The 15,046-nt window shown below is 39.8% G+C and overlaps 2 protein-coding genes and 1 long non-coding RNA gene across 11 annotated transcripts in view; 2 read left to right on the forward strand and 1 right to left on the reverse strand.

Moving 5' to 3' along the window:
- The first annotated feature begins 354 nt into the window (after nt 1-354).
- LOC119482075 lies at nt 355-7,173 on the forward strand. 3 transcript variants are annotated; one of them, XM_037759479.1, is made up of 4 exons: nt 355-445; nt 1,739-1,794; nt 4,685-5,032; nt 6,055-7,173. In XM_037759479.1, exons 1-4 carry the CDS (start codon nt 399-401, stop codon nt 6,210-6,212), a joined length of 609 nt encoding a protein of 202 aa, XP_037615407.1. In that variant the 5' UTR covers nt 355-398; the 3' UTR covers nt 6,213-7,173. The 3 variants fall into 3 exon arrangements, with proteins under 3 accessions (XP_037615407.1, XP_037615408.1, XP_037615409.1); XM_037759480.1 differs by lacking the exon at nt 355-445 and adding an exon at nt 1,263-1,437; XM_037759481.1 differs by lacking the exons at nt 355-445; nt 1,739-1,794 and adding an exon at nt 1,263-1,437.
- LOC119482081 lies at nt 1,232-9,134 on the reverse strand. Its single transcript, XR_005205360.1, has 3 exons — nt 8,966-9,134; nt 8,794-8,795; nt 1,232-1,247 (listed from the first exon to the last, which is right to left on the reverse strand). It is a non-coding gene; the product is annotated as an uncharacterized LOC119482081 (long non-coding RNA).
- LOC119482056 (NACHT, LRR and PYD domains-containing protein 3-like) overlaps nt 8,446-15,046 on the forward strand; it is a 35,078-nt gene continuing 28,477 nt past the window's right edge. For 2 of the 7 annotated variants that reach the window (XM_037759439.1, XM_037759437.1), the window contains exons 1-2: nt 11,852-12,118; nt 13,116-13,174. The gene's annotated coding sequence lies outside the window, so the exon portion shown is untranslated. Of the gene's footprint in view, nt 8,575-11,851; nt 12,119-13,115; nt 13,175-15,046 lie in introns of those variants that run through there. The other 5 variants (XM_037759435.1, XM_037759442.1, XM_037759441.1 and 2 more) reach the window with 4 other exon arrangements.

Consider the following 15,046-nt stretch of genomic DNA (forward strand, 5'->3'; position numbering starts at 1 on the left):
GGGAACCATGAATGTCTGAACCAAATTTCATAGCAATCCATCCAATAATTGTTGAGATAGGCCTATTTCCATTTGGACCATAGTGGTAACATGAGGGGAAGCCTTGATGGCACGTGTTCGGTGTTGGTGTTTGGTGTTAATACAACACACTGGTTCAAATAACTGGGAGTGACAACTCTCAGCGTCACTTCTCCTCCGCGTGTAGCAGAGAATCAGAGGTCTTGTTTATTTGTCTCCTGTGTTTTTGTCAGTGTTATGTTGTTAAGCAACCGTATCCAAGGGTTGGGACCGGGTCCATCCACCCATTATAAAAGCCTCCTCCGAAGCCCGGTCTCTGATTTGAAACCTGATTAAGTTGCTGGTGTTGCTGCATTTATTCATTGTCACTTTAACTGTCAATGTGTTTGTCCATGCAGGAGCTGGAGTTCTCATTTCCCCAGATCAGGTGGGTACTGCACTAGAACAGACAGAGTCTTCATGGACAGGACTTTTCTAAAACATCTGGATCCATCAACATATTTTGAATAGACCTAACAAATCAGTGAAACAGATCTTCCATCAACATACTGTCAAAACAATTTGTTGATGGAAGTGCTACGCAGGCTACTTGATCCGTACTGTTACAGTCATTATTATTATTATTATCTGATCCGACGTCAACAACACCTGAAGCATTTCCTCCTCAGGCGTTATCTCATGAGTCACTCTGACGCTTCCTCTTGGCTTGAGGGAGTTTTTGTTTCCTCGTAGTACATCTGCTGCTGCAAAGAGAAAATAGCTGGGATCCATGTAGAGGCTGGAAAATCCCTCTCTGCTGATCTTTATTTATTTTAGCAGATATCTCCATTCATATAATCTCACACCATGAAAAAGGATTTATCTTGAGTATTTGGGCTGTTGTGCTTAAAAAACAAAGGAATGAACATATATGCACACAATAAACTTGTTGCAATATTTTAATCAGTTTAAAAATGCATTTTCAATTTTTTTTGCAAAAGTGCATTGATGATTTTAACAATTGTGAATAATTATTTTTTTCTGCAAAATCTTGATTAACGTGTTTTTCATTTACACGTATAAGGATATATTTTGTTGAGTGCATAATTATTCTTTGGCTGCATTAGATGTTGATAGGTAAGGTACTATTTTACCTGTTGGTTTTTTCATGCAGCCAGGAAACTACCTGTGGGTTTTTTCCTGCACGGATGTCGTCACACTGAGTCATGCTGAGCACAGTTTAAACCAGTCTGACAGCCTGGCATCATTTAAGAAGGAGATAGTTCAAATAGAATATGCTGACAGATGCGGGAGCAAAAGGAGAGGGAGGACTTTGTGCAGATATTTTAGCAAAGTAAAGACTGAGTGAAGGCTCATCTTGGAATTTATTGACAGATTGAGGATATCTTGAGTTTACTCGGAGGAGAGCTGACACTGCTGGTAAGGGACATACATCTCGTGTGAATTAACATCTTTTATCTTACTTACTGTTAGAAAACACAGGGCTTGTGTCTATGTGGGAGCAAGTCAGTCTAGCACGTTGTGCAGGATTGAAATGAATGACTCCTACTCATTGCCTAACCACAAGGCAGGATAGCGGCTGAGTAACTGTGACCTTGACAAAGAGAGTGTGGAGGATAGAAAGTGAACTGAATGTAAAGAACGACAGTAAATGCCAGCAGCTTTGTCTTATTGAATGCATTTACATCACATAAGTTTTTACCTCTGTCTGCTCTCACAGGGAGAAGATGATCTGCAGGATCCTGCTGCTCATCAGCCTGACCTCCTGTGTCTCTGGTTAGTTTACACTTTCACTTTATTTTATGCAAAGAGAAATGTTCAAACTGACTTCACAAAACTGAAGACATGTTTTCTGGTATATTTTTATTTCTATATACTAAAACTTTTACACAGGCTGATCTCAGTATTTTTAACCATGCTAGCAGCGTGACTTTAGTGATGGCAATGTCAGCTGGTCGGTCCACCAGTTTGGTCCTGACTGAAATATTTCAACAACTATTGGATGAACATGGTAAACATCTTCTAAACATCAGCATGTTAGCATGCTAACACACTAAACTAAGATAGTAAACATGGTAAACATCTAAACATCAGCATGTTATCATGATAACACACTAAACTAAGATAGTAAACATGGTAAACATCTTCTAAACATCAGCATGTTAGCATGCTAACACACTAAACTAAGATAGTAAACATGGTAAGCATCTAAACATCAGCATGTTAGCATGCTAGCACACTAAACTAAGATAGTAAACATGGTAAACATCTAAACATCAGCATGTTATCATGATAACACACTAAACTAAGATAGTAAACATGGTAAACATCTTCTAAACATCAGCATGTTAGCATGCTAACACACTAAACTAAGATAGTAAACATGGTAAGCATCTAAACATCAGCATGTTAGCATGCTAGCACACTAAACTAAGATAGTAAACATGGTAAACATCTAAACATCAGCATGTTAGCATGCTAACACACTAAACTAAGATAGTAAACATGGTAAACATCTAAACATCAGCATGTTAGCATGCTAACACACTAAACTAAGATAGTAAACATAGTAAACATCTAAACATCAGCATGTTAGCATGCTAACACACTAAACTAAGATAGTAAACATGGTAAACATCTTCTAAACATCAGCATGTTAGAATGCAAACACACTAAACTAAGATAGTAAACATGCTAACACCCTGTTTAGTGTTTACTCCCCTTCCCTCAGGAAGGAGATACAGGACAATTAAAACACACACAAACAGACTACGATGTAGCTTTTACACACAGATAGTCAAGCGTGTAGAATTGTATTTGTTTTTTATTAGTTTTCAATCAGCACCTCTAAATCTGAGGCCATGGTTCTCAGCAGGAAACCGGTGGATTGCCTACTCCGGGTAGGGAATGAGTCCTTACCCCAAGTGAAGGAGTTTAAGTATCTCGGGGTCTTGTTCGCGAGTGAGGGGACGATGGAACGTGAGATTGGTCGGAGAATCGGAGCAGCAGGGGTGGTATTGCATTCACTTTACCGCACCGTTGTGACGAATAGAGAGCTGAGCCGGAAGGCAAAGCTCTCGATCTACCGTTCAATCTTTGTTCCTACTCTCACCTATGGTCATGAGGGTTGGGTCATGACCGAAAGAACGAGGTCGAGGGTGCAAGCGGCCGAAATGGGTTTCCTCAGGAGGGTGGCTGGCGTCTCCCTTAGAGATAGGGTAAGAAGCTCAGTCATCCGTGAGGGACTCGGAGTAGAGTCCTTGCTCCTTTGCGTCGAAAGGAGCCAGTTGAGGTGGTTCGGGCATCTAGCACGGATGCCTCCTGGGCGCCTCCCTTGGGAGGTGTTTCAGGCACGACCAGCTGGGAGGAGACCACGGGGAAGACCCAGGACTAGGTGGAGAGATTATATCTCTACTCTGGCCTGGGAACGCCTCGGGATCCCCCAGTCAGAGCTGGTTAATGTGGCCCGGGAAAGGGAAGTTTGGGGTCCCCTGCTGGAGCTGTTGCCCCCGCGACCCGATCCCGGATAAGCGGTTGAAGATGGATGGATGGATGGATGGATAGTTTTCAATCAGGCATTATCGTTTCAGTTTAGTTTTAGTTTTTCTTAAAGGATATAGTTTAACTAAGATAGTAAACATGGTAAACATCTTCGAAACATCAGCATGTTAGCATGCTAACACACTAAACTAAGATAGTAAACATGGTAAACATCTTCTAAACATCAGCATGTTAGCATGCTAACACACTAAACTAAGATGGTAAACATCTTCTAAACATCAGCATGTTAGCATGATAACACACTAAACTAAGATAGTAAACATGGTAAACATCTTCTAAACATCAGCATGTTAGCATGATAACACACTAAACTAAGATAGTAAACATGGTAAACATCTAAACATCAGCATGTTAGCATGATAACACACTAAACTAAGATAGTAAACATGGTAAACATCTAAACATCAGCATGTCAGCATGCTAACACACTAAACTAAGATAATAGCCAAGAGTAAATATCTTCTAGCTAGCATTTAGCTCAAAGCAGCGCTGTGTCTAGGTACAGCCTCATAGAGCTGCTAGCATGACTGTAGTCTTGCAAGACTCAATATTTTTTAATTCGACTACTTTGAAACAGCATTTATATCTTTACGTTGACAAATAAAATATACAAGAAATATATGAAAGAACTGCATAAAAAAAAATGTATTAATTATTATTATTGTTATTGTTATTCATTCCTGTCCATTGTATAAAAGTGATCTGTGGTAAGTTAGATGAGTAATGCACAGTTCAAGGTCTGAGTCATATCATTGTCAAGGTCAAACATGACTCACTTTGTTATGAACAGCATTCCTCCACGCGCAGCACTGTTATGGCTTTGTTTTATCATCATACGTTTATTTGTATCTCTACACCTTTCCCACGACTGAGAGGCGTGGCGTGTGTAGCTGTGGGCGGCCTGCATGTCTCACTTCCTGTTCATGCCTTTGCAGAGTTTGAACACAAATACATTGTACGGTTATACAGCAATAAAAAAGTGCATAAATACTGTGATAGTCTTATGAATGAACACTTTGTGATTTAATCAGTGTATTTGATCAGTGCAGTCACAACATTTAGAGCATCACTTTATCTCTTTCCTCCCTCCTTCTCATCCTCTCAGGGATGTTTGAGCCTCAGAACACGGCTCTGAAGCATCAGGCAGCGGAGGGCAATAACATCACAGTTGAATGGAGATTCTCCGCCAGAACCGACATTTCCGTCCCCTCGCTTAAGATACACTGTGTGTTTGTGTTGGGGCTGAAGGTTTTCTACCATCTGGACAACAGTGTCAACGAGTCTCTGCACGAGCAGTTTGCAGGACGGACGCAGTGTGACAAAGACGCTCTCAGAACGGGCCGTGTCCGGCTTCATCTGTCCAGAGTCAGGACTAATGACTCGGGGCTGTACCTCTGTAGGATGGCCACTGGATTTGGCAGGAAGGTTAAACAGTTCTCACTCAACATCACTGGTAAGTTCACTCAGTGTTGTCACATACATCTGTAACAGTCTGGCTAATGTTTGTTGCCAGCAGACCCTAAAATCTTCATTGCAAAGTACCTTGGACTTAACTCGGGACATGTCAGTCTTAACTTGAGACTTGACCCGGGACTTGCCGTCTTGACATGTTTAGGACTTGATTCTCAAAGTTTAGGACTTGGCACTTGACCCGGGACTTGTCAGCCTTGCCTTGAGACTTGATTCGGGACTTGTCAGTCATGACTTGTTTAGGACTCAAAACTCAAAGTTTCTGACTTGGCACTTAACTCGAGATTTGACTCTGGACTTGTCAGCCTTGACTTGGAATTTGACTCTGGATTTGTCAGCCTTGATTTGGCACTTGTCTTGGGACTTGTCAGTCCTGACTTGGGACTTGACTCAAGACTTGTCAGTCTTGACTTGAGACTTGACTCTGGACTTGTCAGTCTTGACTTGGGACTTGTTTAGGACTCGGAACTCAAAGTTTAGGACTTGGCATTTGAATTGGAACTTGGCAGTCTTGACTTGTTACTTGCAAAACTGGAGATGTTCCAATACTATTTTTTCCTTCCTGATACCGATTCCGATACCTGAACTTGCGGTATCGGACGATACCGATTACCGATCCGATACCAGCGTGATGAAAAAAAAATATTATTATTATTATTATTATTCAACAGCTGTGACAAACTACCTGCAATCAGTTCTTCTTCGCTGCTCTAAAACAGTGGTTGCCAGTGGCAGCCATGATACCTCCAGGGCGACAGCACAGTGAAAGCTACTGTTTTGGAGCGGCGGAAGAGAATTAATTTCCGGTTAAACAAGTTGATTTTTTTCTGGGTTAATTAATTATGTATCAGATTTTGCATAGACTGGAGTAGTCACCGATACCCAATCCCCAATTTAGGGTAGTATCGGAACAACTTTATAAAAAACAATGACTTAGTCCCACCTCTGCTTTGGGGTGCATATTTAGTTTTCTGTGTAATCACATACTTTTAATTTTCTTTACAGCAGCCGTTGACGAGCCCGTAACCATGACAACAAAACCAGTACCAGCGATAACAATACCAGTACCACCGAGCCGAGAGAGAATCTGCTTCTATGTTGTACTGGGACTGGCAGCAGCAGCAGCAGCAGCTGTACTGGCCGCCAGTTGCTCTACTTTATAAATATAAATATAATGTTTCAGCTGTCCTGAAGCTTCTGCTGCCCTCTGCTGGTCTGAAGAGAAACCAGCCAGATGGATGAAGACAAAACTGGTTCTTGTGTTGGAGAACGCTGCCGGGCTGATGGAGAGAAATCAGAACACACTGCAGCGGAGTTTTCTGGCCTCATGGTGACTCAGTGGTTCTAGCTCTGTTGGTTCCTGTCCTGACAGACAGAACAGACCACGTTCACAGCAGTGAGGTTGTGTTTTCATGTCCACTATGCTGCTGACTTCTAGACATCACATGTACTGTAATGACAGTTACTGACTGTTAATGCAAGGACTAATATGAGTTGTACTAAAGGGAAGATGCTGTTAAAGTATAAGTGAGGTCTGATCTCTTTATTTTACAGATAACTTATTGTACATTCAGGAGTTTACTCAAGTAAATGTATTATTATACATTACATTATTATGCAGAATGTCACATTTCAGAATAATGTATATTATTATCATTATGTTGCATTAATGTGTTCATCACTTTAATGTTGCAGCTGCTAAAGGTGGTGCTTGTTTTTGTTATTTTTTTTACTATATACACTGCCGAGTAGCTTGTAAATTCAAAGCAAAGTCTTATCTTAATCCCTAATATTACATCATATTTCATTTGTTTATTATATTTTGTATTATGAAACTGAATCTGCCAAGTAGCTAAAGTGATCAGATAATTTTAATGGAGTAAAAAGTACAATTCATGCCTCTGAAATGTAGAGAAGAAGTATAAAGTCTCAGAAAATGGAAATATTCAAAGTAAAGTACCTCAAACTTGTGCTTAAGTACAGTACTTGAGTAAATGTACTCTGTTACTTTCCACCACTGGATGTATGTTACAGTAAACTGCTAACCTGTTGAAAAAGAAAAGCACTCTGCAGTCGCTGACTGTGATGTTTGTCATACATCTGTAATAAATCTATACTTTTGTACTATGTTTTTTCTTATTTTGGTTAAGCGTTTGTCTCGTGTCATATCACCATTATTGTATAAATGTTTAATTTATGAGCTATGTGACTCAGTTTACTGGCCAAATGTCTGAGTGTACACCACGCCCAGTACAGTACCTGTCTGCAGCCTGTCAGTCCCATGACTCCCATGATCTCACTTTCAGTTTACTGCACAGTGAAGGAATGTGGAGACAACAAGGCAATGATGAGGCTTATTTGTTGCTAATCCAATGTTTTTTTTTAAATATATATATATATATATATATATTTATCTTATTGAGTAGTATAAAGGAATACTTCACAGTCACCAACCTTGGAGATATATACTGTAGTAGGTAAAAATTGTGGTGGGGCAAAAATGTACATTATTATCCCTTTGAATGTAGTGGAGTACAAGTATACAGTAGTATAAAATGGAAATACTCAATCAACCAAACAAACTTTATTTATATAGCACCTTTCAAACAAGTCAAATGCAATTCAAAGTACTGGACAGACGATTGACAAAAATGTAGAATGTTAAAAATGGATTTAGAGACTGATGCACACCAAAACAACCAATATAAGAGTTCATTGAATAAGAAATCAATAAAAGAAGGGTATTTAAGATAATAAAAGATAAATAAAGTACAAGGAAATAAAAAAAACAATAAAAATGAATTCAAATCAAAATTAAAATAATATTAAAATTAAATAAAAATAAATAAAAATTATGAAACTACACAAAATAAGCAGATTGTATTAAAATAATGACATCTCAATAAAATAAAATAGAATAAAAGAGATAATAATGATCAGCAATAAAATGTTGATTAAACAAAATAGAGTAAAATAAACACTATAATGATGAAGATAAATAAAATAAGTGTAAACAACAAAACCATAAAATTATAAAACACTACATAAAAGCCAGACTAAATAGATGGGTTTTTATCTTCTGCTCCTCTCAGTTCCTCTGGAAGGTTGTTCCAGCGGCTGAAAGCAGCATCACCACATGTTTTTGTTCTTTACTCAAGTAAAGTACAAGTATCTCAAAGTACTAGTACTTGAGTAAATGTACTTTGTTACATCCCACCACTGTTGATGGTCTAGTAACAATGGGCTGACTGGAAGTTGTTTAACCCCGCCCAACCCAGAGTCCAACCAATGAAAGGTTAACCCCGCCCACACACCGGTTTAACCAATCAAATCACGGTGGGCGGGATTTAACTTCACCGTTGAACCGGCGCAGGTACACCCATCCATGTTACACTCTTCCATGACACACCCCAGTTGAAAACAGCTGCTCCTCGGGTTGAACATTTAGTGTTGTGTAGAAGAGAGGATGGTTCGTCCAGCTGATCAATAATCGCGGTGGTATAAAGTGGGACAGCTCGCCTACAAGTAAGTAACTAAAACATATTGTGTGATTCACCAAAAATGAGTTGCTGCTGTAGTTTCCTCACAGACAAACAGGAAGACTCGGGACTTTTTATAAAGTGCGCAACAGCTCGAACACATCCGGTACTTTAACCAGAGGCCTGTACTACGAAGCAGGATTTGCGGTTATCGAGGTAACTTCAGGGTTAACTCTGGGTTTTCCGTCCTACGAAGCTGGTTCACTTCTTACCGAGGTAGATCACCATGGTAACTGATGCTGAACAGCTAACCTGTCCGGAGCAGGTTATGTTCCAGATAAGAGATCAACTCCTATGAAAGCACCGCCTACTGACCAATCAGAGCTCAGTGCGGTGATTGTATGATAATATTACACACATAGGAAGAAAATAACAACACAGTTTAAACACTTCCTTGTTGGGGGTTCTTCTGTTTGCAGGACTGTGTCACAAGGCCTTTCCCATTTCTGAATTTATACGCTCGACTCCTCTCCTCGACTCATATCCTTATTAGATATCAGTTATTGATTGGACGCTGCACCGATCAGACTGATCTGATACATCAACATCACTGGAGTTTTATACCGGAGTGAAGACAGATCACGGATTAAAGGTTTTATAGTTTAGTTGTCTTCTGATTCACCATCTAGTTATAATCAGTATGTTAACTGTAGGTGTGAACAACAGACGGACCATGTTGATGGTGAAGTGTTCCAGCAGCAGAAGGACCTGCAGTATCTCTGCTTCACACACCGCAGCTGAAGGAGTCTGTTACTGAAAGAGCTTTATAAGAACTGACAACGAACAGACCTCAAACAACTTTCTTCATTTATTAGAAAGAGTTTTCTTTTGATGATCTGTTATTTCCCCGTTAACTTTCATTAAGGATCCAGTTAAAGTCAGAGAGAGAAGGAGAGTCTGTCTTTTACAGCTTTTACATCATTTATCCTCATTTCCATTCAGTCACATGAGGCTGATAATTCCTGAGCGTCGGGTTTGATATGAGTTACATCATTTACATTTTCCCTGAAACATTCAGAGTAATAGTCAGAATCAGACGGGGCGGCTGTGGCTCAGAGGGGAGAGCAGGTCGTCCACCAATCGGAAGGTCGGTGGTTCGATCCCCGGCTGTAAGTTGGCACCTTAGCAGTGTATGAATGTGTGTGTGAATGAGTGAATGCTGACATGTAGCGTAAAGCGCTTTGAGTGGTCGGAAGACTAGAAAAGAGCTATATAAATACGAGTCCATGCATCCATTAATACATAATTCCTAGTGTCAGAATATCAATAAATACAGACGCTAATAATTAATAAATAATATGAAGTTATTGTTCCAGTAGAGATGGTTCCTGGTCCTCTAAGCAGGACTCAGTCCACAGTAGAAATACAGACTGCAGCTGTTATTCATGTGCAGGTGTTTGTTAAACAGGTAACAGACTACAGAGAGAGAGATACTGCTGCTCTACCACTGAGAAGAACTGAGTGTCTTTATTAGTATTAGATCAGTTCAGACATAAACAGCTGTTAAAGCTGACTGACAGCTTTGATTATTGTTCACGATAATAATCTAATAATAATAGCTATGATATAATAATGAGACGAGTCTCAAGTCACTGTGTGTGACTTCAGTGTGACTCGAGTCCCCGTCTCTGATAAAAAGTGGGCTATAAATATATAGTATAGTTGCAGTATAAAAACTATTAAACTAGTGGTTTACTGAGAGTATACTTTAAAGTGTACTTTCATCAACTATAAAGTGGACTACAAGTATAAAACTAGTAAACTATCAGTACACTTATAGTATAGTTGCAGTACAAAATAAAACTTATGTAAACTAGTTGTGTAATCAAAGTTTAATGTTCTTACTCTTAAAGTACACTTAAAAGTACTTTTATAAACTAAAAAGTGGGCCACTTTAGTCCCAAGAAATATAAGTAGTACACTTAGAAGTATACTACTAGTACTTTAATATTAGTATAAAGTAAAGTATACTTGGGGAATATATACTTTACATTTACTTAAAGTTTACTTGATGAAATAAAGTTGAAGTATAGTACTTCTTCCTACATGACAGATAGTGTAGTATTGTGATTATGTAGTGGTGTTGAACTCTCCAACTCTTCAGTCAGTCATGTTTACTCTGGCGCCATCTTGTGACAGAAACACATTACTGCAGCTTAGAGGTGAAGAGTCACAAACACATGAGATCAGAGTTACATTGATGAGATGAAGACATCCAACATTTAGAGTGAAATCAAAACTGTGTGTCTGCTCTCACAGGGAGAAGATGATCTGCAGCATCCTGCTGCTCATCAGCCTGACCTCCTGTGTCTCTGCTTAGATGCAAAAAGACTAAAAATATAAGCAAAATGATTAAATATAGATTCAAAACGACTAAATTAAAATGTTAATGAAATGTTTAGATATTTTTATTTCACCTCAGGTATAACTCTTTAATCCTCACTGTTACAAACTTATTTTTTTTTTTATCTTAATCAACTTTCCATGAATACCAAACCCACTACAAAATGATGCAAAACAACTAAAAAAGATCCATTAAGACTAAAAATAAATACAAAATGACTAAAGATGAACGCAAAACTACTACAAAATGTTGCAAAAACAAAACTAAAAATAGATACAAAATGACTAAAGGTAAATGCAAAACATTACAAAATGTTGTTAATGAAATGTTTAGATATTTTTATTTCCCCTCAGGTATAACTCTTTAATCCTCACTGTTATAAACTTATTTTAATCTCGTCATCTTCCCATGAATAGCAGATAAACAGCACATGCACATCAACGGTGTGATCATGTGTAGAAACTGTTGTTCATGTTGATGATATTCAGGTTCAAACAGAGAACAACCAAACAGTGTTGTTTGTGGGAGTTGAGGTGTTAAACGTTGACTAGTTCTACTTGATGCTCGTTTAAGGCTGATTCTGCTACTTTAGAGACTCAATGTGTCTGTTGGAGACAACAAAGTCATGACATTAAACATGAATAACAACATGTCATGTTCTTTCTACGAAGTCTAGTGGTGATTTAAGGTCATCTCTCTTCGCTTCACAGTTTCAGGATCCATAAACACTTTAGTGGTCTGTGTTGATCCAGATAAACAACACTAGGATGTATTGATGACACTGATACCAAGGTTCAAATACTGAACATGTTCCTTATTTGAAGCTTTGCACACTTTAAGGGACACATCTCTGATGAAGCTGCATTTCCTGGTTGTCCAGAGACTTCCTCTTTCTCTGTGAACAAACTTGACAACAAACTAACGACGGTGAACGAAGAAGCGTTGAAACAAAGTGACAAGTGGACATTTCTTTTATTTCTGCTGCTGATGAAATCATAGACATCCATCCGCATCCATCTGTACTGGATGGATGTCTATGGATGAAATGGCCTGTCGCCTTCATCAGGACGGTGCTTTTATTTTGAAGTCAGATAGCAGGATATACCTGAACCACGAGAGGTCCAGTTTAGTTTCACTTTGAGCTCGGTCATGTCGCAGCTCCTTCTTCTTCTCTCCTTCTAAAAAGGTTTGTAAACGACTCTCTTTCTGTTGGATTCGTTACCGAATAACCAAAGAACGATTCTTTTCTTTAATATTACGATTTATGATTCCCAGTTGAATATGAAAAGACTAAATAATACACGGATTTTCACCTTTTCACTAAGTGACACATTTTTGGCATACGCGCGCGGGAACGCCCAGTGCGCGTGCATGTTAGTGTTTGGAACAAACGGCTGTGTCACGTGTTCTGCAGTTGAACATGAAGCTCGTGTGTCCAGTAGTTAACGGTCACTTTTGACTCCTAAATAAAAATAAAAAATCAACTTCTATCCATCAGATTATGAACATACACACAGAATCAGACACACACAATCACATATAGTGGTTAAGATTTTAATCTGTAACATCTTTATTTTTTATAGTTTTCATCACAACATCACTATCATGTTCATTTTATGCATTTTGCTTTTTTAACTTTTATAATATTTTTAAGACATTTAAATTAATTTTCATCAAGCTTTGTGCATCTTTGTAAATATTGATTTAAAAACATTTTTTTTAATAAATAAGGGATGTTGTGATTTTCTTTACACCCTGAACAAGTTAGACCATACTTGACTGGTTTGAAATGTTACTGATGATCTGAATGAACCAGTTTCCTCTTTAATCTTCATGTTGACACAGAAACGTGATCCTGGTGAGGATCCACAAATACACGAAGGCTTTAACTCATCTTATGTTTGACCATCTGCAGAATCTTCAGCTAATATTAAACCATTTTCAAACCACATGGAGACAAAGAATAATGATGGATGTTATTATTTTGAAAAGCTGGAAACGGTGAAACGAGTGCGTCAGTTCAACGTGACATAATGCAGTTTCCCTTTGTGCCACCAGAGGGAGACAAATCCTCTAACAGCCAGAGGAGACATGAGTGATGACTCCATCAGTGATGATCAGTAGTAGAGGATGAATGATGATGATGTGCTGATCAATGATTGGACTCATTGTTTCCTCTACAGATGAAGACAGAAAGTCTCTGGGAGCTGATGTGGATGTGAATTCAGCAGCAGCTAATAAGGTAACATGATTGATTTTGGATTGTTGGACTAGCTGCCATGGTAACACTTTACAATAAGGGGCACAAACATATGAGTAGTGACTAGGGAACGAATGAGGGACTCCTCAGTAACTACTCCGTATTAGTCTCTCTTTCCTTGAGGGGGGAGGGGGGGGGGGAGTTACTCATTAACTAGTGGTTCACTAGCAGTTAGGTTAACTAGTAACGACTCATTCATTCTGATTATTACCCCCAAGTAAAGTAAGACATCATATAGAATAGTTACTGAGTCCCTCATTCCTTCCTTATTCTTCCCTCATTCCTTCCTCATTCCTCCCTCATTCCTTCCTCATTCCTCCCTCATTCCTCCCTCATTCCTTCCTCATTCCTCCCTCATTCCTACCTCATTCCTCCCTCATTCGTTCTTCATTCCTATCTCATTCCTCCCTAATTCCTCCCTCATTCCTCCCTCATTCCTTCCCCATTCCTTCCTCATTCCTCCCTAATTCCTCCCTCATTCTTCCCTCAGTCCTCCCTCATTCCTCCCTCATTCCTTCCTCATTCCTCCCTAATTCCTCCCTCATTCTTCCCTCAGTCCTCCCTCATTCCTCCCTCATTCCTTCCCCATTCCTTCCTCATTCCTCCCTAATTCCTCCCTCATTCTTCCCTCAGTCCTCCCTCATTCCTCCCTCATTCCTTCTTCATTCCTCCCTCATTTCTTCCTCATTCCTTCCTCATTCTTCCCTCAGTCCTCCCTCATTCCTTCTTCATTCCTTCCTCATTCCTCCCTAATTCCTCCCTCATTCTTCCCTCAGTTCTCCCTCATTCCTCCCTCATTCCTTCCTCATTCCTCCCTCATTCCTTCCCCATTCCTTCCTCATTCCTCCCTCATTCTTCCCTTAGTCCTCCCTCATTCCTCCCTCATTCCTTCCTCATTCCTCCCTCATTCCTTCCTCATTCCTTCCTCATTCTTCCCTCAGTCCTCCCTCATTCCTCCCTCATTCCTTCCTCATTCCTCCCTCATTCCTTCCTCATTCCTTCCTCATTCCTCCCTCATTCCTTCCTCATTCCTCCCTCATTCCTTCCCCATTCCTTCCTCATTCCTCCCTAATTCCTCCCTCATTCTTCCCTTAATCCTCCCTCATTCCTTCCTCATTCCTTCCTCATTCCTCCCTCATTCCTTCCCCATTCCTTCCTCATTCCTTCCTTATACTAACTAATCATTTTTGTGTCCCTGATTACCTCCGCCAAGGCTGAAGGCCTAGGAAGGAGGTTATGTTTTCACCGGCGTTGGTTTGTTGGTTTGTTGGTTTGTTGGTTTGTTTTTTGGTTTGTTGGTTTGTTTTTTGATTTGTTGGTTTGTTTGTCTGTTAGCAGGATTACTCCAAACGTCTGTGATGGATTTGAATTACATTTTTTGGAAAGGTAGGGTGTGGCACAATAAGCAATCCATTAGATTTTGGTGGCGATCCGGATTCAGGAATATTTTAAGAATTCCGATCAGCCAGAACATTAAAACCACAGGGTATAACACATGCACAGTGTAACTGATGACGTGTTACCCCGCCTCCTTCCTCCTTCCTCTTTCCTCCTCCCTCTTCCCTCCTTCCTCCTTCCTCCTTCCTCCTTCCTCCTTCTGAGAGCAGAGAGATACGTGTGTGGATGTGTGTGCGGCAGCTGCTGTCCGTCCGCGGTGAGAAAGAAAAAAGCGGTAGCTGACGGGATGAGAAACAACATAGTGTAACGTTATACAGACATAACAAGGCTGCTGAATAAGAGAGGCATCCGCCGATACGTTACACGGAAACACACCGTGTTAATGATAAGCCGACCACCTCACGGTACCGCCAGCTGGGAGCTGTGATCTGTTTTTAAAGTCACGCGTTGGTGGAG

This window comes from Sebastes umbrosus, chromosome 22, assembly GCF_015220745.1.
Source record: "Sebastes umbrosus isolate fSebUmb1 chromosome 22, fSebUmb1.pri, whole genome shotgun sequence".
Classification (NCBI taxonomy): Eukaryota; Metazoa; Chordata; class Actinopteri; order Perciformes; family Sebastidae; genus Sebastes; species Sebastes umbrosus.